This window comes from Peromyscus leucopus, chromosome 19, assembly GCF_004664715.2.
Source record: "Peromyscus leucopus breed LL Stock chromosome 19, UCI_PerLeu_2.1, whole genome shotgun sequence".
NCBI lineage: Eukaryota > Metazoa > Chordata > Mammalia > Rodentia > Cricetidae > Peromyscus > Peromyscus leucopus.
In genome coordinates, this window is record NC_051079.1 from 21,287,771 (window position 1) to 21,312,845 (window position 25,075).

Sequence of the window (25,075 nt, forward strand, 5' to 3'; positions counted from 1 at the left end):
AGTGCCACCTGCAGCCTCCCGGACAATGCTGTCGCGCGACCAGAACTACAACTCCCGGCGTGCCCTGCGCCGCGGCCTGGCCGGGATGGCCTGGCAAACACTGCGCCGGCTGGCCTGACATCGGTGAGCCGCACTGGGTGGGCTCGACGCCCATGAGGGGAACCAAGTAGGTTCCAGGTCTTCCCGAAGAGTCTCTCTCTCTCACTGCCACCTGCCTGAGACTCGGCCCCCGCAAACGAAAGGCGGCTGCCCATACGCTAAGCAGCGCCAATCACAAAAATGTGCGGACTAAGGCCACGTGACTAGCGGGGCGGTACTCCCAGAGCTTCGGGATCTCTATGGTTCTCACCGACTCGCTAGAGGACGTTTGGTCCACTGGAGGACTCCCTACATTCTTCCTCCATTACCTCACTGCCTCCGGTGGCTGCTGGGATAGAGGCGGACTCGGGTCCCGACTCGACTCAGTCCTCCACCCGCCCCGGGAATACCTCTAGTTCTCCCCGGCCGCCGCCGCCGCCGCCCCGCCGCTTCCTCCTCTGCCCTCCCGCCGGCCTCCTTCGGGCGTCCTCACCCGCCTCGGGACTCTGCTTTTTCTCGGGAGCCACCACCCAGGCGCATGGCTCCATGAAGCAGGAGGAAGAGAAGAAGGTAGAGCGCGAGAGGTCCCGTCCGCCCCGGCCGCGTCTGGGTCAGGAGAAAAGGTGGGAAATTCTAGGGGGAGGGGGGGGGGAGCCGGAGGCTCTGCCGTGCTTTCTCCTGCCGGGCCTGCTCGAGGCCCTGCTCGAGCTCCGAGCGGACAGTATCCTGGAGATTGGGGGTCCCGAGGTGCAAAGGCGAGGGGGTCCCGGGGCGCCATGGGGGAGGGGCTCGCCGAGGCGGCCACCGCGGGTGGGCCAGGCCTCCTCGGGCTGCGCGTCCCCGCCGAGGACCCACGGGACCGGGAGGCCGTGTGCCCGGGGTCTGGGTGGCCGCGGTCGTCCCCCGGCCAAGGAGGCGAGGCGGCAGCTGTAGCCCCGGTGCCTGAACTCCCTCCAGGAAAACAGTCGGTGGAAAGTTTGGTGGTCTCCTGCGCCGCCTGGTGGCCCCCCACCCGGCGTCCCCTCCCCCGCTCGGCGTCTGGATTCCACCCCCGCGGCCCGGACCCAGTTGCTCTACCCGTCGCCCTGTCGTTTCCCCAACTCCCCCAGCGCCCTGTACTCTCCTGTCCCACATCCTCCCTTTCACCTTTTCCGTCTGCCTGTTCTACCCCTCCCGGCTCCGGCCTCTTCTTTCCCTCTTGTCTCATCCTTTTCTTGCTTAACTCTTCACTCTCCCACTTTCTCCTCTTCTTTTTTCCTCCCGCTCCATCTTCCACATCTACTTGTAGACTCCCTTGCCTACTACCATCCCTCCATCTTTAGGGGGTTTATGCCCTTCCTCTCGGAGCTGTGTGTTTTGTCCTTCGTTCCTTGCCCTGATCTGACTCCTCTTTGCTCACTTATTCCTCTGGGCCTATCTGCTTTCTTGGCCCTCTCTTTGGATTGAGTGGGTGGGGCCTGGAGTCTGCTTTGCATAAATTCTCTAGTACTGGGGAAGTGGGGAAGGTGGAAGAAATTGTGAAGAGATTTATGCAAGACTGAGTAAAGATGAATGGCTCCACCAACACTTACCACCTCTTCCTGGCACACGATGCCTTGTTCTCAGGGGCCTAGCATGTTGGCAGGTAATTTTCAAGACTCGGGAGTGTGTTTGTATACTGTAACCTGTGGAGAGCTCAAAGTGATAGGTCCTGGTTGGAGAGCAAGTTTTCACCTCAATGGGGGGGGGGGGGTTGGGGGTTAACAGTGCATGTTCTCATTCAAGTAGAATATAGCCTTTGATCCTCCATGGGACTTCCGTTCCTTGTCTCATTTTAGCATTAGACATGTTTTGAAGTAAGGAGAGCTTATTCTCCAGCTGGTTTTGTTTGTGTCAGAAATTGCTGTTAAATTGTAACTTTTGAGCTTGGCAGTGGTGGTGCACGCCTTTAATCTCGGCACTCATCCCAGAGATTTGAAGATGTTTTCAGTGGTAAGGTCTCTTGGTGCTTGTTTGTCTTAAGTTAGACCTGATGTAAAGCCGGGTGTGGTGGTGCATACCTTTAATCCCAGCACTCAAGAGGCAGAGGCAAGAGGATTTCAGAGTTTGAGGCCAGCCTGGTCTACAGAGTGAGTTCCAAGACAGACAGGGCTACACAGAGAAACCCTGTCTGAAAAAAACCAAACACAAATTTTGTAAGTTCTCCAAAAACCTGTCCACTCCCCAGACTCTGTTCACTGCACTTGCATTTCTGTCTTAGGTACTGGAAGAAGGAATGGAATTGGAAGAAAGAAGATTCACTCCAGAGACAGAATAGCTTCCCCTTCCTGTTGTAGTTGTTTCCTCTGGGAGTATAAACTTTCTGCTTTCAGTGAGTATTGCCTTGGGCATACTTGAAGTGGGATTTTTGTTGCATTTTTTGGTTTTTGGCTTGTGTCTGGATTTAAGGTTTGTAAGTGTACCTCATTCATGTTTCTCTCAGATTCAGTGGGGCGGTCCGAATGTTGTTGAAGCTTTTATATGTTTTAAAATTACTTTTACGACGTAGTGTGTATGTGCACATGTATGTGGATACCACCACCATGTGTGTGCTGAAGTCAGAGAGAGTCAGTTCTCTCCATGTGGGTCCTGGGTGGCGAGCAAACTCAGGTCTTCAGGCTTGGTGGCAAGTGCCTTTATCTACTGAGCCATCCTGCTGGCCCTGTGCGTCTTCTTACTGTGTATGTGTGTTTTATTTATTTATTATTATTTTCCAAGGGATTTCTCTGTGTAGCCCTGGCTGTCTTGGAACTCATTCAGTAAACCAGGCTGGCCTGGAACTAGAGATCCACCTGCGTCTGCCTCTCAAAGTGCCAGGATTAAAGGCATGCGCCACTGCTCCCAGCCTGCAATTATTCACTATTTAAAGACAACCAAATAAGTCCCCCTGTGGTGATATTTTGTTTGTACCCAACAAATAAAATTTGCCTGAAGATCAGAGAACAAAGCCAGCCACTAGATTAAACATAGAGGCAAGGCAGTGGTGGCACACACCTTTAATCCCAGTACCTGGGAGTCACACGCCTTTAATCTCTGAACTAGGAAGGTTGAGGCAGGAAGTGATGTGGCTAGGCAGAGAAGGAATATAAGGCAGGAGGAGACAGGAACTCAGTCAGCCTCTTCGACTGAGGACTCCAGAGCATTCAGTCTGATGATTCGTGGAGACAGGATCTTCCTTTTTCTGCAGAGGATTTGGCAAGGTGAGAAGTGGCTGTGGCTTGTTTTCTCTGATCTTTCAGCATTTACCCCAGTATCTGGCTCTGGGTTTTTATTACAAGACCAATTAGGATTCGTGCAATAACCCCTCCACCCCCTTGGTCTTAGGTTAATTGATAAATGGAGTTAGGAATGTAGCTCAGTTGGTAGAGTGTTCAGCCTTGTATGCATGTGTGAGGACCTGGGTTCTATCCCCAGCTCCACCTAAAACCTGAGGTAGTACATGAGTGTAATCTCATCACTTGGGAAACAGAATCTGGAAGATAGGAAATTTAAGGTCATCTTGGGCTACATAATGAGCCTGAGCAGAAAAATTAACTAATTCAGAAGTTAATATCTTTCCTGAACAGTTCTAATTCATATGGTTTTGATCTTCAGCTACTTTTGGATCATTTTGACCTAAATCTATTGTGGTGATATTTTATTAAATCGTATCACAGATTTAAAAATAATTATAATTCTGTATGTAAGCCTTGAATATAGTTCTTGGGTAAAAGTTAGTGCTTCTTTGAGTTTATTAGGGGTAGCGTGCTTGGGTTAAAGCTATAGCCAAGTGTCGGCTGCTCAGGGACTTGTGCTGGATCTCCATTGCACAACACCAAAACCGTCCTACTTCGCTGTGAGCTTGTTCGAGCCGCCCATCCTTTTGTGAGGGAGACGGGAGAGGAAATGTCTTCATTTCATAAATGCAAAAACTAGCTGGGAGGTGGTGGCTCACACTTTTAATCCCAGCACTGGGGAGGCAGAGGTGGGTGCATCTCTGAGTTTGAGGCCAGCCTGGTCTATAGAGTTCCAGGGCAGTCAGGGCTACACAGAGAAACCTTGTTAAACAACAAAAAGAAAAAAAGAAAAGGAAGACAAAACAAAACTGAGGCCCAGAAAGATACAACCTCATGCTATAGGTCACATAGAAAGGGAAGTTGGGGTGGGGTGGTCAGGAGCAAAACCCAAAAATATCATCTGGGAGTGTTGGCACACACCTTTAATCCCAGCACTCAGGAGAATGAGACAGATCTGACTGCTGTTACATAGAAACCCAGTCTCAAAACTCATTATTTTCTTTAAACTGATACAAGAATGTAGACTTTTGGTTTTGTTTGTTTTTTTATTGTTGTTTGGCTTTTATTAAGACAGGGTTTCACTATGTAGCCCTGGCTGCCCTAGAACTTGCCATGTAAACCAGGCTGGTCTGGAATTCAGAAATCACCTGCCTCTTCCAGGAGAATGCTGAGGGTAAAGGTGTGTGCCATCAAGCCCTGTGGGTTTTGTTTTCTTGTTTTTGAGACAAGGTCTCTCTGTATAGCCCAGGCTGGCCAGCTCATAGCAATCCTACTTTATATACCATACCCCATCCCCTCTGGTGCTGAGATTACAGTGAGCCACATGCCTACCTGGGACTCTGAGCATTTTGTTACTTATTTGTTGTTTTGTATTTTGTGAGGAAATTGTATATGTATCAAGTGCTCTCTGTATGTATATGGCAGCTGCCTTCTTTTGGCAGGGGAGCTGAGACAGTCTCATGGAGCCCATACTGGCCTAGTTGAGAGTGTCCATGAGCTCCTGATCCTGTCTCCTGAGTTTTGGGATAATAGGCATGTACCACCACTTTCAAACTTGATCGTTTTAAAAACAGAAATAATTGGAATGGTTACCAGAATGTAGCATCTCTCATCTGACTCTTTCCTGGAACAATCCATAAATGGGCCAGGGTTACAGCTCGGGCACCACACCAGTACTCATGATATAATTATTACATTGAATTTCACTTCACCTCTTCAGTGTCACAAGAGAAACCCTAGCCTGCCCATCTGAGGAAGGCTTCATTTGAGGACACATATGGACACTAAATAGCATCAGCTTTCCCCCACCTCCCAAATCTTTATAAGGTCATGTCCTCTGAGAAGTTATTGTAAGGTTTGTCTTCAGAAATAAATAGAACTTTTTTATACTTGTAGACATTTCACTGTGATTACCATTTGAAATGGAACCCTTTGACAGACTCTCTTGTATCAGGATGTTTCTGATAATAGCATATTTAACAAGTAAATTTTTTTTAAACGTTCTGGGTGCTTTTTTGGTGTATTTCTACAAAGTTACATGAGTAGAATAATCTCCATTCTTTCTTTTTTGGGGGGAGGGAGCAGGGGATCTATGGAGCCCTGGCTGCTGTGTAGCTCTTTGTGGAGACCAGGCCAGCCCTGGACTCAGCTCTTCCTGCCTCTGCCTCCTGAGTGCTAGGAGTAAAGGTGTGCAATATTCACTCACACCTGGCTTCGTTGTTTCTTAAGACAGGGTCTCCCTTTGTAACTGACTTCAAGGTCCTTCTGCCTCTTCCTCCTCGGTGCTGGGAGGCCTCCAGTGTTCTTTATGGTTTCTGCCATCACAGAATGAAAAGAAAACATGAATGATTTATTAGAGGCCATTACTTTCAAAAGAAGAAAAGTATCAAGGTCTTTTAGACTACAAGGTAGCTGATATAGAATCATATTAATAGTAGTTATGTGCCTGAGGACTGCCAGGTTCCTTTCGTGTCTTTCTATCAGATAGTCCTATGTGGCTGCTGTGGTGATACATACCTTTAATCCCAGCACTTGGGAGGCAGAGGAAGGAAGATCTCTTGAGTTCAAGGCCAAATCTTTTGATGGCATCCTACATAAAAGGACATGGAAGAAGGAAGCTTTTTGCCTTTTGTCTGCTTGCCCTCATTCTCACCAGCTAGTTTCCCGTCCCGTTGCTGAGGCATTCCTTCCTGGCAATACTGTACTGTACTCGACTGTAGACTGAACACCAGCAGCTCTCTAGGAATTCCCAGTACCCTATAGCAGATTGAGACTGCTGAGGCATGCAGTCTCATAGATTGAATGATGACCAGATTCTTGGTCTTTCTGTCAAGCCATTGTTGACTACCCAGACTAAAGCCTATAAGCTACTCTAATGAATTATATGTATGTATGGCTGGCCTCAAACTCAGATCCGCCTGTCTCTTCATCCTGGGTGCTGGGATTAAAAGTGTGTGCCACCATGCCAGCCATTGAGAATACTCTACATACTGAGTTCCAGGACAGTTAGGGCTATGTAGAGAGACCCTGTCAAAACAAACACAAAAAAATAAACAAATAGCCCTGTGTGATGGCAGGTTCACGAAGATGTTATAGCTTGTGCTATTGAGTTTGCAGTCAGACTTTGGACCTCATGGTTGGGATCTGAGCCAGAGTTGGCAGCTAGATTGTTACCTCAAAGCCAAAGTTCTGTTGTCAGAAAGTGGGGGCTTCTCTGGCTGTTGTGAGATGGACTTTTCAGAGAGACACACAGGGAGAAGGGAAGCTGTTTTGCTTCTCAGCTGTGTCAGTTAGGGCAGCCTTTTATGTTCTTGTGCTAATACTGGCCTAGACACTAAATAATGAATGTTAGCAATCTATGAGAAATTATATTAATTCCTGGAATGATAAATTGCCACCCAGGCAAGTAAACACTGTAATGGATCACTAAAAGTCCCACCATCATTTAAAACATTGTATTTCTTTTTTGTTTTTCTTTCTGTTGTTGTGTTTGTATTTGAGGCAGATTTCTCTATGTTGCTCTGGCTATCCTGGAACTCATCTGTAAACCCGGCTGGCCTTTGTAAAGCCACCTGCCTTTGCTTCTTAGAGTGCAGGGATTAAAGGTGTGCACTACCACACCCGGCTTTACATCAGGTTTATTTTAACGTAAGATAAACAAGCGCCAAGGGACCTTACCACTGAAAACATCTTCAGATAACTGGGATGAGTGCTGGACTAAAGGCGTGCATCATCACCACCAGTCTGGACCTGTGTTCTTAATTGTTGGGCCATTTCTCCAGGCTGTTTAGGGGGTTTTTGAGTCAAGACCACTGGAGTAAAGGCTAAAAGAGAAAGCTAAAGCTTTGTTTGTTTGTTTGTTTGTTTTGAGACCGAGTTTCTCTGTGTAGTTTTGGTACCTGTCCTGGGTCTCTGTAGACCAGGCTGGCCTTGAACTCACAGAGATCCGCCTGGCTCTGCCTCCCAAGTGCTGGGATTAAAGGCGTGCACCACCACTGCCCAGCCGGCTTTTTCTTTTTTAAAGTCAAGTTGTTTCTTCTACACAGAGTAAGCCTTTGCGTCATCTCATGTTAAATGGTACCTGTGGCCAAGTCCAGGACTGAGTTGAGTGGTCACTACTATATAGTGAGTTTCCAGGATAAATTGGGTCCAGATGAGAATTTCCATGATAATTAACCTAATTGTTAAAGTGTCCAAATGGTGCTCTTTTTTGTTTTCACTCTTGTTTTGTCTGTGTAAGCATTGCAGGTTTGAGCATGTGCAGTGTCAGGAGACTCGATCTTTTTTAAACAAGATCACTCATTCACCTTGAAGCTATGCTGGCAGGCTAGCAAGTTCTGGGAGTCTCCACCTGCCCACCCATACTGGGGTTACAGGCACCCCACCACTTTGTGTGTGTGTGTGTGTGTGTGTGTGTGTGTGTGTTCGTTCGTGTTCGTTCGTTCGTGTTCTGACATGAGCACTCAAGATTGTGCTGCTAGGTCTGCTGTACTTGTGCAGCAGCCAGCCTACCGAAACATCGTCTATCCAGTCCTGGGGTGTTTCCAGACATGGCCCCACCCCACACTGGACGGAACTTGCAGGGATCTCCCTGACTCTGCCTTAAACGTGTGCGTGCATGTGAGTGTGTGTGTGTGTTACTTATTGTTTGTTTGTTTTGTTTTTTGCTTTAGAAAACTGTTTAGGGTCTGGGGAGAAACTCAAGCTGTAAGCGTGTATATTCCTGAGGACTCTAGTTGACTCAGTTCTCTAGTTGAGTGTAAATTAGTGTTTTTAAACTTGTTTATTTATATATGTGCACATTTGTCACACATCTGGTAAAGAGGAGAGTGTGCCCATTAGACAGGGAACTGAGGCCTCAGCGGCCCGCGGGGGAAGGGGCTTGGTCATTGAACACTGAGAGCAGGCCTAACTATTTGACATTTGCAAGGCTAAGTGATCTTGAGATGAGATCTATGAGAAATTTATATTAATTCCTGAAATCATAAATTGCCTACTACTACTGCTTCCCTTAGCTTCATGTTGAAGCGTGGGCAGTGTCTCCATCTAGTGGATTTCAGTGTTAACTACTGTGTTCATGTTGATCGTGAAGGGTGTGTATGATTACTGCTGCTGACTCTAGAACTTTGCCCAGGAACTTTTGCAAGGCACCAGCCAAGGTCTCTGGGTCAGGGTTACATGCTTTGGTCAAAGGAACGTTTCTGTGCCCAAGACCACATACCGAGGGCACAACATTGATAGTTCTGAGGTTTGGGAAGAACAGATTCACAGTTTTAGAAGAGGTAGCAGAACATGTCATTTAATAAAGGATTTGTTTGGGGGGTTCTCTTGTTTTTGTGGTTCTGTGAACTCCAGAGTCTTGGACATGACAGGCAGGCACACTGCAGTGGACTTAGGTCCCCTCCCGGGTCCCTCTAGTACTCTGAAGGGTCTTAAGCTGTACTTAGGATCCCTAACTAAGCTTCAAGAGTACTGATGTCTCTTGATCATTGTGGACTCTGAGGTGCCTGCTTTGGTGTAGAGTATGCTTAGAATTACATTCTAAACAGAAGGGGAGGGGGTTGCTATTTATTGCTTTTGAAGGTGTGTGTCTTAGTTGCTGTTCTATTATTGTGTGGAGACATCATGACCAAGGAAGCTTTTTTTTTTTGTGGGGAAGGAGGATCTCGAGGCAGAGTTTCTTTGTGTAACAGCACTGGCTGCCCTGGAACTCTCTTTGTAGAGACCAGGCTGGCCTTAAATTCAGAGATCCACCTGCCTCTGTGCCTTCCGAGTGCTGGGATGAAAGGTATGAACCATCATGCCTGGCCAAAGACAACTCTTCTAAAAGAAAGTTATTTGATTGGGGGCTTGCTTACAGTTTTAGAGGGTTAATCCATGATGATCGCAGTGCAGGAAGACAGGCATGGCACAGGAATAATAGTAGCTGAGAGTTTTACATCCTGATCCATAGACAGGAGGCAGAAAGAGAAGGACACTGAGCCCAGCAAGGGCTTTTGAAACCTCAAAGCCCACCCTTCCCACACACACCCCTGCAGTGACATACCTCCTCCAACAAGGCCACACCTTCTAATCCTAATCCCTCCCAAACAGTTCCACTAACTGTGGACCAAGCATTCAAATACGAGCCTATGGGCTCTCATTTAAACCATCACAGTGTGTTGTGTGCTCTATGTGTGCGCGGCACCTTCAAAAGCAGAAGAGGAGTTAGATCTACTGGAGTTGAATTTAAGCCACCTGGTGTGAGTGCTAGAACTCAAACTTGAGTTCTATGAAAGACCAACTAGTTCTATTAGCTACTGAGCTATCCCTACAGTCCCTAAACAGAAAGTTTTGATACAATTGGCAGGGTAATTATTAATGTTGTTTGTATTGATGTTGATAACAGTTGATGGCTGACATTTTCTATCAGTATACCATGGTTCATTTTACATTTTTAACTTTTAGTTTAATGGTTTTTTTTTTATTTTGGGAGATAAGTATTAGACTCCTTCAGAATTGTTCAGTAAGAGAGGAGTAAGCAATACATTTTAAGCTTAAGTGAAACAAACTGATTTTATGGGGGTACATGTCTATAATTCCAGCATGGGAGTTTGAGGCAAGAGGACCAGGAGTTCAAGGCCAGATTGGGCAAACTAAAACCTTGTATTAAACAAGACAGAACAAGCTGGGTGGTCATGGTGCACTTCCATGGCAACTCTTATAAAGGAAAACATTTAATTGGGGCTGGCTTACAGTTTCAGAGGTTTAGTCCGTATCATGGCAGGAAGCATGGTGGCATGTAGGTAGACATGGTGCTGGAGAAGGAGCTGAGAGCTCTACATCAGGATGGGCAGGCAGCAGAAAGAGAATGCCACACTGTGCCTTGTTTGAGCATCTGAGACCTCAAAGCCTGCACCCTAGTGACACACCTACTACAACTAAGCCACACCTACTTCAACAAGGCCACACCTCCAATAGTGCCAGACCCTAAGAGCCTATGGGGCCATTTTCACTCAAATTACCACATAGGGCATCTGATGCCCTCTTCTGACCTCTAAACACCTGAACTCAGCTGTACTGCTTTCCCCTAATAACACAGTTAAAAATAAAATAAATCTTTGGGGGGAAAGAACAACAGAACCAAAACAATATAAAACTGTTAAAGTTAGGAATTGGTTTCAGTATACTGGTCTTTCTATTTATTTATCAGAACCCTTAACTGATTCCCAAGCGCTGGTAAGAATGGCCCCATAGACTCATTTTGATTGTTTATTCACTAGGGAGTAGAGCTGTTGGAAAGAATTAGAAGGACGGGGAGGTCTGGCCTTGTTGGAGATGGACTTTGAGGTTTTAGAAGCTCATGCCTGGCTCAGTCACTCTGCTTGGAAATTTTTATTTATCTGTTTTTATTTTACATGTATGGGTGTTTTGCCTGCATATATGTGTACCACATGCATGCAGTGCCCATGAAGGCCAGAAGATGGCATTGACTTCTCTGAAATGGGATTTTGGATGGTTATGATTATCTAGAGATAATGTTTCATCTGCCACATATCTTTTGCTAAGTAGAATACAGGGAGAACTCGGCATAGCAGCATCCATTGTGGATTAGGACAAGCATGGTGGTGAGAAGAGAGAGCCTAAAATTGCCTGGGTTATGGTTCAGGTGTGTTGGCTTTGAGCCTGAGGTCTTAATTTTCTATTCCCCTTTTGTTGACAAACTTATTTAAACTGTTTTTATTGTGTCCTAGGTTGCAATGTGTTTTCTTATGTTCTTAGAGAAGGAACTAAATCCAGTGGGTATTATTGGCAGATTTTGCTCTGCCACGTGGCTTGGTGAGAAGGTCCAGCTCTTGGAGCCTGACAGGGAGATTATGGTCCAGGTCCTGGCTCTGCAGCTTAAGTGTGGCTTTGGAGGATTCCCATGCTAATTAATTCTGAGGTCCATTCTCTTTGAAATGCTGCTGACTGTCTGCCTTGCCAAAGGGTGGTGAATTGAGTAAAGTCCTGAATGTGAAGCATCCTGAATTCAGAGAACATGTCTAGGCCATCCTTAGGTTGCCCTCTAGAAGGAAGCAGTGGATTAAGAGCCCAAATGGGAGGAAGAGCAGCTAAATGTAGTGTTTTATTTAAGGCCCTTGTGACTATTGGATTCATTTAACTCTCCCAGTAACTCCAGAGAGCAACTACTGTTGTTGCTCTAGTTTGGAGGAAACTCAATCGAACAGAGATTGGTCTTGGACAAACCAGAATTTGAACTCAGTAGTCCTCTTGGTTTGGTTTGGTTTGAGATAGGATCTTGCTTGGTAGCTAAATTGGCCAACTCCCTGTGTAGAACAGGCGGGTATCAAACTCAGATAGATCTACCTGCCTCTGCCTCATGAATGCTGTGATCACAGGAATGAGCTACCACTTTTAGGTAGTTTTTATGTGTCTGACAGAGTCTGACTGACATAGCTCAGCTTGGCCTGGAACTTGCTTTATATATCACCAGGGGTGACTTTGAACTCATGGTCCTCCTGCCTCTGCTTCCAGAGTGCTGGGGGTGCTAGTTTATGCAGTGCTGGAAATGAAACCCAAAACCATGTGCAAGGCAAGCATTCTGCTGATGGAATCACATCCCAGCCCTGGTTTTGAGGCAAGGTCTCACTATATAGCCCTGGCTGGCTTGGAACTTGCTGTGTATGTTAATTTTAATTTAATGCATATGGGTGATTTTTGTGTGTGTATCACATACATTCCTGGTGCCATGGAAGCCAAAAGAGGGTATTAGATCTCCTGGAACTAGAATTACAGACAGTTGTGAGCTTCAGTGCTCTTAACCACGAAGCTGTCACTCCAGTCCTGTATCTTGGGCTTTAATGGAGTTCAGAGGAAAACCAGAGAAAAGGAGGAAAGGGTTAGAGAAGACAGGCAGGAGCCTCATGTTAGAGGATACACCCATCTTTAGACTGCTTCTCTCCTGAAACAGCCAAAGTTACACAGGGAGACTTACCTTGGTGCTGAGGGGAGTGCTGGAAGGGTGTGGTTAATGGAGAAGTCTGAAAGCTCCCCTGGAGCACCTTAAAAATAGGATGGTCTCACCGGGTGTGGTGGCGTACGCCTTTAATCTCAGCACTGGAGAAGCAGAGGCAGGCGGATATCTGGATATCTGTGAGGATATCTGCATATCTGTGAGGATATCTGGATATCTGTGAGGATATCTGGATATCTGTGAGCACCAGCCTGGTCTACAGAGCAAGTTGTAGGACAGCCAGGGCTGTTATTACAGAGAAACCCTGTCTGGAAAAAACAAAATAAAAACAAAAAGGATAGTTTCTATTGGTAACGTGTGCCTTGCAAACAAAGGTCTAAATTCAGTCCCTAAGTGAAACAGGCATGGTCATACAGTTATAATCTGAGCATTAGGGAGGCAGAAACAGGGATTCCTGGGGCAGACTGGCCAGCAGTCTAGCCTAACTTGTGAGCTCTAGGCCAGTGGAAGACTGAGAATGACACCAGAGGTTGTCCTCTGTTCTCCTCATGTGTGCATACACGTGCGTACACATTTAAATTTACTGTTGCTCGGGTGTAGTTTAATATAACCATTATAGAAGTCAGTTTGGAGATTCCTCAAAAAATTAAAAATATAACTCCTGGGCTTTTACCTAGAGAACTCTCATACCTTTTCATAGAGATATTTGCACTTTTGTGTTTACTACTGCTTTATTCACTCTAGCAAGGAAATGGGACCAACTTAGTTGTCCATCAGCAAATGAATGGATAATGGGTATCCAGTGCATATTATAAAATAGGATATTTAGCTCTAAAGAAAAAATAAAATCACAAAATTTCAGAAAAATGGATGAATGTAGAATTAGTTAATATTAATTAAGCAAGGTTACACAGTTCAGAAAGAATAGCTGCAGACTTACTTTGTGTGTATGTAGACAAATGTTTATGTGAGTCTAGTATAACTTGTAGAAAGGAGACAGACAAAGGGTAAATATTAGGTAATGATGAAGGATGGAATGGAAGGTGGTTGACACCTGAGTTAGGAAAAAAGGATGTAAAGCTAATTGTTTTTCTAGTTTTGATTCTGTCATGGATTCCCCCCTTACCCCCCTCCACACGCCCCCCCCCCTTTTGTGGTAGGTAAGTTCTTAAAAATATTTATGAACTGGGTGGTGGCGGCACACCCCTTTAATCCCAGCACTCCGGAGGCAGAGGCAGGCTGATCTCTGTGAGTTCGAGGCCAGCCTGGTCTACAGAGCGAGATCCAGGACAGGCTCCAAAGCTACACAGAGAAACCCTGTCTTGAAAAAACAAAACAACAACAACAACAAAAAAAAAAATTAAATTAATGAAGCCAGGTGGTGGTGACACACACCTTTTATTGCAGCACTTGGGAGGGAGAGGCAGACAACTGAGTTTGAAGCCAGCCTGGTCTACAGAATGAGTTTCAGGACAGCCAGGGCTACATAGAGAAACCATGACTCAATGATGAGCCAAGTGTGGATTTCACACGTCTCTAACTCGCAGCACTCTGGAGACAGAGGCCATCAAATCTGCGTAAAAAGTTCCGGGACAGCCAGGATTATATAGAGACCCTATCTCAAAAAACAAGCAAACAAAAAAGTGAAAAAATCAATGTGAAGCTCCACAGTTTGGGATGGCTATTCTGAGCATATAGAGGTCTGTTGAAATGTATATACTACGGGCCTGGCTAATCTTGCTGAGTAATGTTTTTTATTTGCAAATTCTTTACAATAAAGGCTCATTTATTTTGGTTATTGAGACAAGGGTCTCACTATGTAGCTCTGGCTGTCCTATAACTCATTATGTAGACCAGGCTGGTCTCAAAGTCAGAGATCCGCCTGCCTCTGCCTCCCAGGTACTGGAATTAAAGGCATACACCACCATGCCTAACTTGTAAAGAGGGTACTGAAATGTCTAACTAGTTGCATCCTGTCCCCTTTGGCCTTGATGGTGTCTTGGGATAGAAGATTTTCTTATTGCTTGCCTCTCTCCATGGTGGCTATAGACTTTATAGAAACCTATTAGGAAAAGATTAGCGCTTTCTGGTCTAGAACTTGGGGTTTCTGACTTTTTTCTTCTTGACCGTGTCACCTGGAGGTTTTGGTAGGAAAGAATTAAAGTCTTTTAATTGCGGTTTATTCATGTGGGGGGAGGTCAGGGGCTATTGTGTGTGTCAAGGTCAGAAGATGACTTGCTGCAGTCAGTTCTGTCCTTCCACCATGTGCGTCATCAGGATTGACAGACAGCAAAAGCCTTTACCCACTGAGCCATCTCACCGTCCTCCTTGACAGTCTCTGACGGCTTGTAACTGATCCGTGCAAACACGTTTGGTTTTTGTTCTTTGTTGAATCATTCCAATGGTACTTACCTTCTCTCTTTTGGATTAGGGTTCTGCAGCATTCCAGATCACGAACACCAAATCAGGATGGGAAAAAGACGTTGTGTTCCTCCCCTTGAGCCCAAGTTGGCAGCAGGCTGTTGTGGGGTCAAGAAGCCCAAACTATCTGGAAGTGGAACACACAGTCACGGGAACCAGTCCACAACTGTTCCTGGCTCTAGTTCAGGACCTCTTCAAAACCACCAGCATGTGGACAGCAGCAGTGGTCGGGAAAATGTATCGGACTTAACTCTGGGACCTGGAAACTCACCTATCACACGAATGAATCCTGCATCTGGAGCCCTGAGCCCTCTCCCTCGGCCCAATGGAACTGCCAATACCACTAAGAATCTTGTGGTGACTGCAGAAATGTGCTGCTACTGCTTTGATGTACTCTACTGTCACCTCTATGGCTTCCCACAGCCACGGCTCCCTAGATTCACCAATGACCCCTAGTGAGTACTAGACATGGGACAACGTGGAGGGCGTGGTAACATCTTTTTGAGGTTACTCTCTTAACAGGGTCTGACTACAGAGTTATGGAAACAGACATTTTTGTTGGTGGTGGTTCACATGGCTTAGGGTAGGTAGAGAAGTCACACTATCATACCACTGGAGACCTCAGTAGTGTTGACATCCAAGTGAATGTGAATTGGAAGTGTCTGAGGGCCAAGCTAGAGACTTAGGTGCTCACATTCATTGGGAGCTGATGCTTTTAACAAAGATTCTGTTTGTTGTCCTAAGATATCTAAAGATCCATTTTCATGCATGTGTGTAGGTGTATGTACATGTATGGAGTGGGGGTCAGGCATGTGTTTGTTCAGTGGAGGCTCAAGGTTGATGTTTGGGAATCATCAATGTTCTTCTGCTTTGTTTCATTGTATCAGGGTTGATCTTAGTCTAACCCAGAACTGGTGGGTTATGGCTAGTCTCAACTAGCCAGCTTGGCCAGGGATCTAGGGCTACCAAACCCACTGGCATTTATATGGGTTCTGAGAATCTGGTTTCTAGTCCTCACACTTGTACAGCAAAACTCTTTTAACCACTGAGCCATCTCTCTAGCGTGTTTAAGCAGTATAAGAAAAAATGAAGAAAGACAATGCCAGTGTTTTCTTCCTCAAAATTGGAGGCAGCTCTGTACCAGCTTTAAAAGGCACTTCTGCTTCTGGCGGGTGGTGGCACACACCTTTAATCCCAGCACAGGGAGACAGGCAGGCGGACCTCTTGAGTTCCTTCCAGGATAGCCAGGGACACACAGAGAAACCCTGTCTGGAAAAACCAAAAGAAAAAAGCACTTCTGTTTTCGGATGTTTGTTTTCAGGGGATGCTTCTGTGGCTTCATTAATCTAAGGTTATTCCCCAGCTGTTGGTGCTTTGCAGAACACTGAGCAAAGTTGAGGAGTAGAAAGCAAAGGTCCTTGCTTTGGGAGACTCATTTGAGTTGGCAACCACACACATACACCGAATTAATTCTTTTTTTTTTAAACTGTAATTTATTGAACTTTATTTTATGTGCATTGGTGTGAAAGTGTTAGATCTTTTGGAACTGGAGTTATAGACAGTTGTGAGCTGCCATGTGAGTGCTGGGAATTGAACCTGGATCCTCTGGAAGAGCAGCCATTGCTCCCAACCACCGAGCCATCTCTCCAGCCCCCACAGAATTAATTCTAGTGTAAAGAAAGCTACCCTGAGTGTGTGTTGGGAGGAAAGGCAGAGAAAAATATGTTCACTTTTTAGGGAATTGTTTTATTTTATTTTGAGACAGGGTCTCACCATGTAGCCCTGGCTGTCTGAGAAACTCACTCTGTAGACCAGGCTGGCCTTAAAGTTACAGCTGCCTGCCTCTGCCTCCCAGTGCTAGGATTAAAGGCATGCACCACCACACCTGGTTTTCAGGGAATTCTTGATGTGGGGTGCTGTGATCAGAAACTCATAACTGAGCAGGTGAGATTCAAGCCTGGATAAGTTACATATTAAAGATCATTGTATTCAGGGCCTTGTATTTTTAAGTGGGTGGTAGATCTTGAGTTTTTGAGTAGGTTTGGCACAGTGGCTTTCACTTGTATGGAACAAATATGTTATTGGAAGGAAATGAGAGTGGACAGGAGATCCATCTGCTGGGATGGTGAAAAATCAATAAAGTAAGGGCTGGGAAGACAGCTCAGTGCCTGCCATACAGTGTGAGGGTCTGAGTTCAAATCCTCAGAACCCACATACAATCAGACATGGTGTTGCATATCTGTATTCCCAGTACTACAGTGAGATGGGATGTGAAGACAAGAATCCACAGGTACTTGTGGAACATGAGGTCTGGAGCATGCAGCAAAGAACAAGAGACTATTCCTGTTTGAAACAGTGGTTGTCCTTTGACCTCCACATGCATGCCTTGGCATATGTGCACCCTGCATTACATGCAGGCACACAAGATGTTTTTTTCCTTTAAGCATACTATAAGCAGCCAGGTGTGAGGGGCTAGAGAGTTGGCTCAGCAGTTGAGCACTGACTGTTCTTCCAGAGGACCTGGGTTCAATTCCCAGCACCTACGTAACAGTTTACAACTCTCTGATCCAGCTCTAGGGGACCTGACACTCTCACACAGACATACATGTAGACAAAACACCAATGCACATAAAATAAGAATAAATTAAAAAAAAAAAAAAAGCCAGATATGGTGACACATACCTTCAGTCCCAGCAGAGGCAGGAGAATCTTTGTGTTTGAGGACTTTAGTGAGAGCTGTCTTGGAGATGGGAGTGGAGGGGTCTAGGTTAACTATTTACTTTGCCTTTGAGAAGTGAGGACTCTGGAATCTCAAAGGTAAGGGCATTGGGAATGTGGAGGGATCTCCACAAGGAGGGGCAGCTCTGTAACTGTTTTCCATCTGGTCCGGCCAGGGAAATGTGACTTTGGCTAAGGGCAGAAATGGCAATTTCTGTTGTTAATATAAAGCTTTCCCAAGAAGTTGTTTCTCTCTTCTGAAAGTCAGTGAGCAGGCACTGTTTGTAGTTTGCCAGTAGCTACAATTGTGAGAATAATGAAGTCCTGCAGGGATTGCCTGTCAGCTAAGGGGAGGGGAGTGTGGGCAAGGTTTGTCACCATGAATGATGGAACAAGCCACGTGGGAACTCACCGAAACAGTAAAGGAGGGGAGGGTATGGAAAGTTGGAAAGAGGGAGATGAATGGGTGTTGAGGAATCAAAGTGTTGTCGAGCACTTTGAGAGTGGAAGCAAGGACAACTCAGTCAGTCAGGCTACCTGGGTGACTTCGAGTGGTACAATCTTAGAAAAGTAAAGGGGCCGGGTGGTGGTGGCCCACGCCTTTAATCCCAGCACTGGGGGGAGGATCTCTGTGAGTTCAAGGCCAGCCTGGTCCACAGAGTGAGTTCTAAGAAAGGCGCAAAACTACACAGAGAAACCCTGTTCAAAAAACAAACGAAAAAAGAAAAAAGAAAAAGAGAAGTAAAGGAAATGCTGAATTCAAGGCGAGGAAGAGGAAGAGAGCTTAGACATGTGACATCTAAGTGAAGGGAAGTTGTGAGGACAGAGCATAGGAAAGGCTACACTCACACAGAGCGTCTCCTGTTGTCTCATACTTTCTGGGTTTTTAGCCAGGGCTGAGCAACCTCTAGAAAGGCAGAGTTCTTCGGGTAGCTGGCAATTCAGAAAACCCTTTGGGCAATAACAGAAATGAGTAGAAATAAATGCATAATTAATTTAGGGCTGGAGAACATTTTATGTTTTGCTTTTTTTAGTCCTCTCTTTGTGACCTGGAAGACAGGGCGAGACAAGCGGCTTCGTGGCTGCATTGGGACCTTCTCAGCCATGAATCTTCATTCAGGACTCAGGGAATACACGTTAACCAGGTAATGACACAGACGTTAGAAAATAGATATGAATTAACTAGAACTGGAAATAGCTTTCTAGCCTCATTTCTTCCAAATGTTTGGTAGAGTTTGAGCAGTTCTTTTTGTAGTCAAGAAATGTAAGAACTATATCCTGGTGAGTTACCCATCTGTTCCTGCAAAGACAGTTAATACTGACATTAGTGTTAGATACTAGCAGATGCTGTCAGAGGACCTCGGGACTCAGCTGTGTGGGCTCTATGAATGCAATGTTGTCTCCTAACTGGAGGCAGCCTCACATTTATTTTCTGTCCCCTCTAGTGCACTTAAGGACAGCCGATTCCCCCCCCTGACCCGAGAGGAGCTGCCCAAACTTTTCTGTTCTGTCTCCCTCCTTACTAACTTTGAAGATGCCAGTGATTACCTGGACTGGGAGGTGAGAACAGCTGCATTTGGATCTCTGCATCTCTCGTTGCATTTGGGTTCGGGTTAGTACATGGTAATGTATCTCCTTCATTGAGAGAGGGTCTAAGAATGTGAGAGTGACAGAAAAAAAGGTACTTCTCTACTAGGAATAGAAAAGAAATGGAAAATCAGTACTCTGAACTATGGGCCAGGTGTGGTGATACATGCCTTTAATCCCAGCACTCAAGTAGATCTCTGTGAGTTTACCAGCCTGGTCAAGTCAGCCAGGACTACATAATGAGTCACTGTCTGCCCTCAGCCCCAGAAAAAAACCTGTCCAATTTCTTCCTAGCCCATTCTATTCTAGATTCAGTAAGATCCTTTTTCCATGTCTAATCAAATAATGAGATAACCGCCAGGGCAGTGGTGGCGCACGCCTTTCATCCCAGCACTCGGGAGACAGAGGCAGGTGGATCTCTTGAGTTTGAGGCCAGCCTAGGCTACAAAGTGAGTTCCAGGAAAGGCGCAAAGCTACACAGAGAAACCCTGTCTCCCAAAAAAAGATAACAGAACACCCCAGATGCCTCTTGACAAACCCTTGGAGAAAAGTTTTTTTTTAGAAATCAGGTGTGAATCTGTGCATGGTGGCACATGCCTATAATACCAGCAATCAGGAGGTAGAAGGAGGGGGATTGCAAGTTCCAGACCAGTTTGGGCTGTATAGTAAGATAATTAAAAACAAACAAACAAACAAAGAGAAAAAAACCAAAGGGAACCAATTTGAAGAACCATGTACTTACAGGAACAGTTTGACATGTTCATGTAGTAGAATTAGGCTAGAAGTAAAATATTTAAACTATTGGGTATCCTATGTCAAGAACTTCTTTCTACAAGCTTCATAGTCTCAGAGGTGCAACTACACATATGTTTGACCTTTTTCTAAAACAACTTTCTTTGATTTCTGTACTTTAGAAATAAATTCACATAAATTCTTTTATCCGGGTGGTGGTGGTGGTGGTGGTGCAGGCCTTTAATCCCAGCATTTGGGAGGCGGAGACAGGGGGATCTCTGAGTTCTTCGAGGCCAGCCTGGTCTACAGAGTGATAGCCAGGGTAGCCAGGAGGGATGGACAGAGAAATCTTGTCTCAGAAACAAAACAAAACAAAATTCTTCTTTTCCCAGACCCGGGTCAAGTAGCTCAGGAGACAATGTTGATTTATATGTGGGTGATTAAAGTATTGTTAGAATCAGAAAATGCCATGTACTTGGTTGTATTTTTTTGTAGGTAGGGGTCCACGGGATTCGAATTGAATTCATCAATGAAAAGGGCATCAAACGAACAGCCACATATTTACCTGAGGTTGCTAAGGAACAAGGTGAGTTAGACGGATGGGCACTCAGAACTGTACTACTCACAGCCATGCCGGTTAAAGGGCAGGAGAGGAGTGTCAGCTCGACTGCCCCCACGTACACCAAGTGCAAAATGCCTCTTCCTCTACTCCTGTCAGACTCCTGTAGAGTAAAGGCAAACTGACATAGACATTAGAAACTGGGGGCTGGGGACTAAGGGATAACTTTCTTACTTGCTTGTGGTTTCAGATGTTTTCTTCCAATGAATAACTGTTCTATTTCTTTGCCCCCTTAAGATTCAGGGATTATCACAGCAACTAGCTTGAGCATGTTTTCTCTTTGGTTATTAAGGAACGTCTTATACTTTAACTGTGAAATCTGTACATGGTGTTCTATTTGGTAAAGGACAAACATCTTCCCCTACTGCTTTTTAAAGAGCTCAGTAGTTGTCAGATATGATGGCACATGCCTTTAATCCTAGCACCTGGAAGGCAGAGAGAGACAGGTGGATTTCTGTGAATTCAAGGCCAGGTTGGTCTATGTAGGACTGTCAGGCCATCCAGGGCTACATAGAGAGACTCCAACAAACAAAAAAAGAGCTCAGTAGTGAATGAGTTCTTATAATGGGGACAGTGAAGGTAGGAAGTGGGTTGGGCATGTTTTCTCTTTGAAAGAGTACCTAGAATTCCTTTAACTGTTTCTTGTTCTTTCTGTGATATGTAACCCCATTTTCTTTCTTTCTTGGAATTAGTCTGGTTTTGAAAATAATAAGTGAAACACAGTAATTGTTGGGTGTGAACCTGGAATAGAGAAAAATATCCAGTTAAGTATATTAATGAACTACTTATGTGGAAAGCGATCACCTTGTTGGTTTTCATTGTGGTTGTGTTTTAAACTTGTCCAAAAAGCAATGTGTATGTAGCATAAAAAGGATAAATTTTCTTTTTTTCCCGTTTTTTTTTTTTTTTTTTTTTTTTTTTTCGAGACAGGGTTTCTCTGTGTAGTTTTGGTGCCTGTCCTAGATTTCGCTATGTAGACCAGGCTGTCCTTAAACTCAGAGATCCGCCTGGCTCTGCCTCCTGAGTGCTGGGATTAAAGGCGTGCGCCACTGCCGCCCAGCGAGTGTAAATTTCTTAAGATCGTTTTGGTCAGGCCATAAATCTAACATGCTCCTGTTTAAAGAACACCAAGCATAGTTTTTAGTAGTTGGATGTGAATTATTATAGTTGGTTAAATAATCAAACTGTTTCTCCCATTTTAAAGATTTATTTATTTATGCATATGAGTGCTCTATTTTGCATGTATGCCTGCAGGCCAGAAGAGGGCATCAGATCCCATTATACATGGTTGTGAGCCACCACGTGGTTGCTGGGAATTGAACTCAGGACCCCTGGCAGAGCAGCCAGTGCTCTTAAGCACTGAGCCATCTCTCCAGCCCCATGTTTCTCCTGTTTTAAAGTTGAGAAACTTGAAACTTGGGGAGCTTCTCTTATGGTAATTGGAAGGAGGGGGTACAACTTGATGTACAGTCGCTGGTTGTTACGAATGTGTACTGCTCTTGCAGAGGACCAAAGTTTGGTTCCTAGCAATCACCTTGGGTAGCTCACAGTTGCCATTAACTCTGGCTCCAGGGGCACCTGTATTTGTGTGAGGTGGGCCACGTGGGGCACTCCAATCCTGACACTCATGAGGCTGAAGTAAAAGGATTGCCTCTTGATTTTGAGCCTAAGCTGGGACATATGTATATATATATACATAATAAGACCATGTATCAAAAAAGAAAAAAGTACCGACAAGAGAATCAACAGTACAGAGGTGAAGAACTTTTATGTCTTTACTAAGGAGATGATTTCCTTACTGTTATCAGTTCTCTGTCATACCAATCTGGAAGAAATACTGATGTCTGCCTACAACTTCAGCTTCAAGGGATCCTTTGCTTCTGGCCTCTGGGGCATCTTCATTCAGGTGCATATAGACACACACACACACACACACACACACACACACACACACACACACACACAAACAAATTTAAAAAGTGTAAAGGAAATTCCCCTCTTTTTATAGTGACACATGCCTATAGTCCCATCTCCATAGGAGGCTGAGAAATTACTTGAGGCTCTTAGTTCAAGGTCAGCCTAGGCTGGGGTTAGAGAGATGACTCAAAGTTAAGAAAATTCCTTACTGGGCCTGGAGAGATGGCTCAGTGGTTAAGAGCTTTAGCTGCTCTTTCAGAGAATCTGGGTTCAATTTCCAGCACCCATATGGCAGCTCACAACTTCCTGTAACTTCAGTTCCAGGGGATCTGGCACCCTCACACAGACATATATGCAGGCAAAACACTAATGCACATTAAAAAATAATAAATTAAATAACAACAAAAAAAAAATCCAGGCAATGGTGATATACACCTTTAATCCCAACACCTGGGAGGCAGAGCAGATCTGTCTCTGGGTTCATAGTGAGCTCTGGGATAACCAGGGCTGTTACACAAAGAGACCCCATCTCCAAACAAAGAGTGCTTCTTATTGCTCTTGCAGAAGACCTAGGTTTGGTTCCCATCACCCATGGGAGCACCCATCACAACTACCTGTAACTCAGTTTCAGGGGCTTCAGCACCATCTTCTGGCCTCATATGTGCGTACTGCCCCCAACATACACCTAACACAAATACAAAGTAAAACAATACCTTTAAAAACAAAAACCAAAAAACCAACCTAGGCAATATAGTGAGACCCTGTCTTTCTACCCTGTCTTCCTATAGAGCAGCCTGAGCTTCAGAAATATACTTGGAAATACCTTGTAGGATTTTTCCTGCTCTTTTATGAAAGAGCAGGAAAGTTGGGGACAGCATCATGGCACACTGAGTTATAATGTCACGTCTCAGGGTCTTTGCTGGACTGTTGGGGAGGCTGATTGGCTTCCAGTATGTGGGACCATGGCCCAGGGCTTCCTTTGCCCCGGCACACTCTGCTGTCTCTTGAATCCCATTTGTCTTCTACACTGATCATACTGGAGCATGCTGCCCTGCTTTGACTGTGTGCTGACCTCATCGTGGCTTCTGTTCTCCTCAGACTGGGATCAGATCCAGACAATAGACTCCTTGCTCAGGAAAGGTGGCTTTAAGGCTCCAATTACCAGTGAATTCAGAAAATCAATCAAACTCACCAGGTAAGCAGCTGTCCTGCTCTTCTTGTTAGCTTTTCTTTAATGGGGTTGAATACAGGGTATCTGGTGGGAAAGGGGAAGAAAATTGTTTATACCCCTAAGCCAAAGAAGTTTGTGGGAGATATGAGCTCTGAGGAAGCAATGGCTGCAGAAGTGGAGATTCCCCAGCTGTTCTTTGTCTCTCCAGTCAGTGTAACAGGGTTGAAGCAAGATTCGGCCTGTCAGCCCCATGTGGACTTAAGGTTAAGGGGGAGGAGGTTGGGGTTGAGAGGTAAGGGTTCCAGGAATGTAAATCCAGGGTCATTTGAGCTGCTTCCTCCTGGTCACCACAGTCAGATGGCAGGGAATAAAGGATATCCAAGACATCTACAAGGAACTAAGGATCCTATTTGGGTACTTCTGCAGGAAGCTGGCTAGTTGTACGGAACACAAAGTGACGTGGGTCTGTATCTCAGGCTCAATTATTTATGAGCTATATACCTGGGCCAGTTAGTCCATCTCCCAGAACTGTTTCCTGTCTCTAAGGTGTGAGTCGTAATTCCTTCAGGCTTTAAGATGTGGTAAGGTAAGATGTAGAGTTTCCAGGCAAGAGCCAGGGCAACACACTGGAGATGTTCAGTGAATGTCAGTGTTCTACCCCTTCCTGCTGATGCTGGGAACAAAGGAAAGTTAGCTTTGGTGGGCCTTTGCTAGGACCCTCATCTACAAAATGCTGAGTCATCGTATGCTAGCCTCACAGGTCTGTTTGGAAGAGAACCCAGTGTTTTTTTAATGCACTCAGTTCAAAAAATCAAGGGGCTAGGACTGCAGCTCAGTAGTAGAGCTTAATACATAGCATGCTTAAGGCCCTAGGTTCCATCTCTAGCACCAAAAATTTTAAAAATAAATAATAAATAAAATAATAGTTAAAAATAAAAACACTGCAAATACAAAGCATTATTACTATTACAATTTATTTGAACAGCCATTTCCCTGTCAAAATTCAGGAATACCCACCTTGCAGTGGAGGAGTGATTACAGTGGGAAAGAGATGGCTCTGGGTAAGGATTGTCACCCAGCTCCTGTGCTCTGTAGTAGGCTCCATAGGTTTGTAACACCCATGCTTTGCATCCTGACTCATGGCTCTTTCCAGAGCAAAGCCAAAGTGCTATGAATTCTGTTCTGATGACCCTGTGATATGGCATATTCATCTGGGGATTGAGACCTTCCTATAGCCAAGGATCCATTAACCTGCTTCATCAGAATTTGACCCAGAATTAGGTATCTATGCCCCTTTTAGTTATAACTTGTTTGTTGCTCTTCTACCAATTGAGGTTGCATTTCTGTCAAATTTATCTCATTTTATCCTGAACGTAGATAACGCAGTTTACACTGGGTTTTGGTGCAGCCATCTTCCAATCTGCCACCCGTGTAATTTGACTTGGAAATTCCTCATCCAGATCCTGGTAGCAGATTGCTTACCAGCAGCCTGTTGATAAGCATATGTAGCGTTTTGAGGTGGGATGTGCTGAGATACATTCTCAGGGGTGAACTGTGATTGTGCTTTTTCATCTTGTTCATTT

The 25,075-nt window shown here is 45.1% G+C and overlaps 1 protein-coding gene across 6 annotated transcripts in view; it reads left to right on the plus strand.

Moving 5' to 3' along the window:
• Positions 1–324: 324 nt before the first annotated feature.
• Positions 325–25,075, plus strand: part of Ammecr1l (AMMECR1 like) — a 28,391-nt gene continuing 3,640 nt past the window's right edge. Inside the window, exons 1-8 of one of the 6 annotated variants that reach the window (XM_037197027.1) lie at positions 1,410–1,702; positions 2,318–2,428; positions 14,759–15,203; positions 18,501–18,611; positions 18,912–19,026; positions 20,281–20,371; positions 23,420–23,516; positions 24,646–24,773. In XM_037197027.1, coding sequence (XP_037052922.1) covers positions 1,630–1,702; positions 2,318–2,428; positions 14,759–15,203; positions 18,501–18,611; positions 18,912–19,026; positions 20,281–20,371; positions 23,420–23,516; positions 24,646–24,727 — 1,125 coding nt within the window. In that variant the 5' untranslated portion in view covers positions 1,410–1,629 and the 3' untranslated portion in view covers positions 24,728–24,773. Of the gene's footprint in view, positions 702–1,149; positions 1,703–2,317; positions 2,429–14,758; positions 15,204–18,500; positions 18,612–18,911; positions 19,079–20,280; positions 20,372–23,419; positions 23,517–24,499; positions 24,554–24,645; positions 24,774–25,075 lie in introns of those variants that run through there. The other 5 variants (XM_037197028.1, XM_028867082.2, XM_028867084.2 and 2 more) reach the window with 5 other exon arrangements.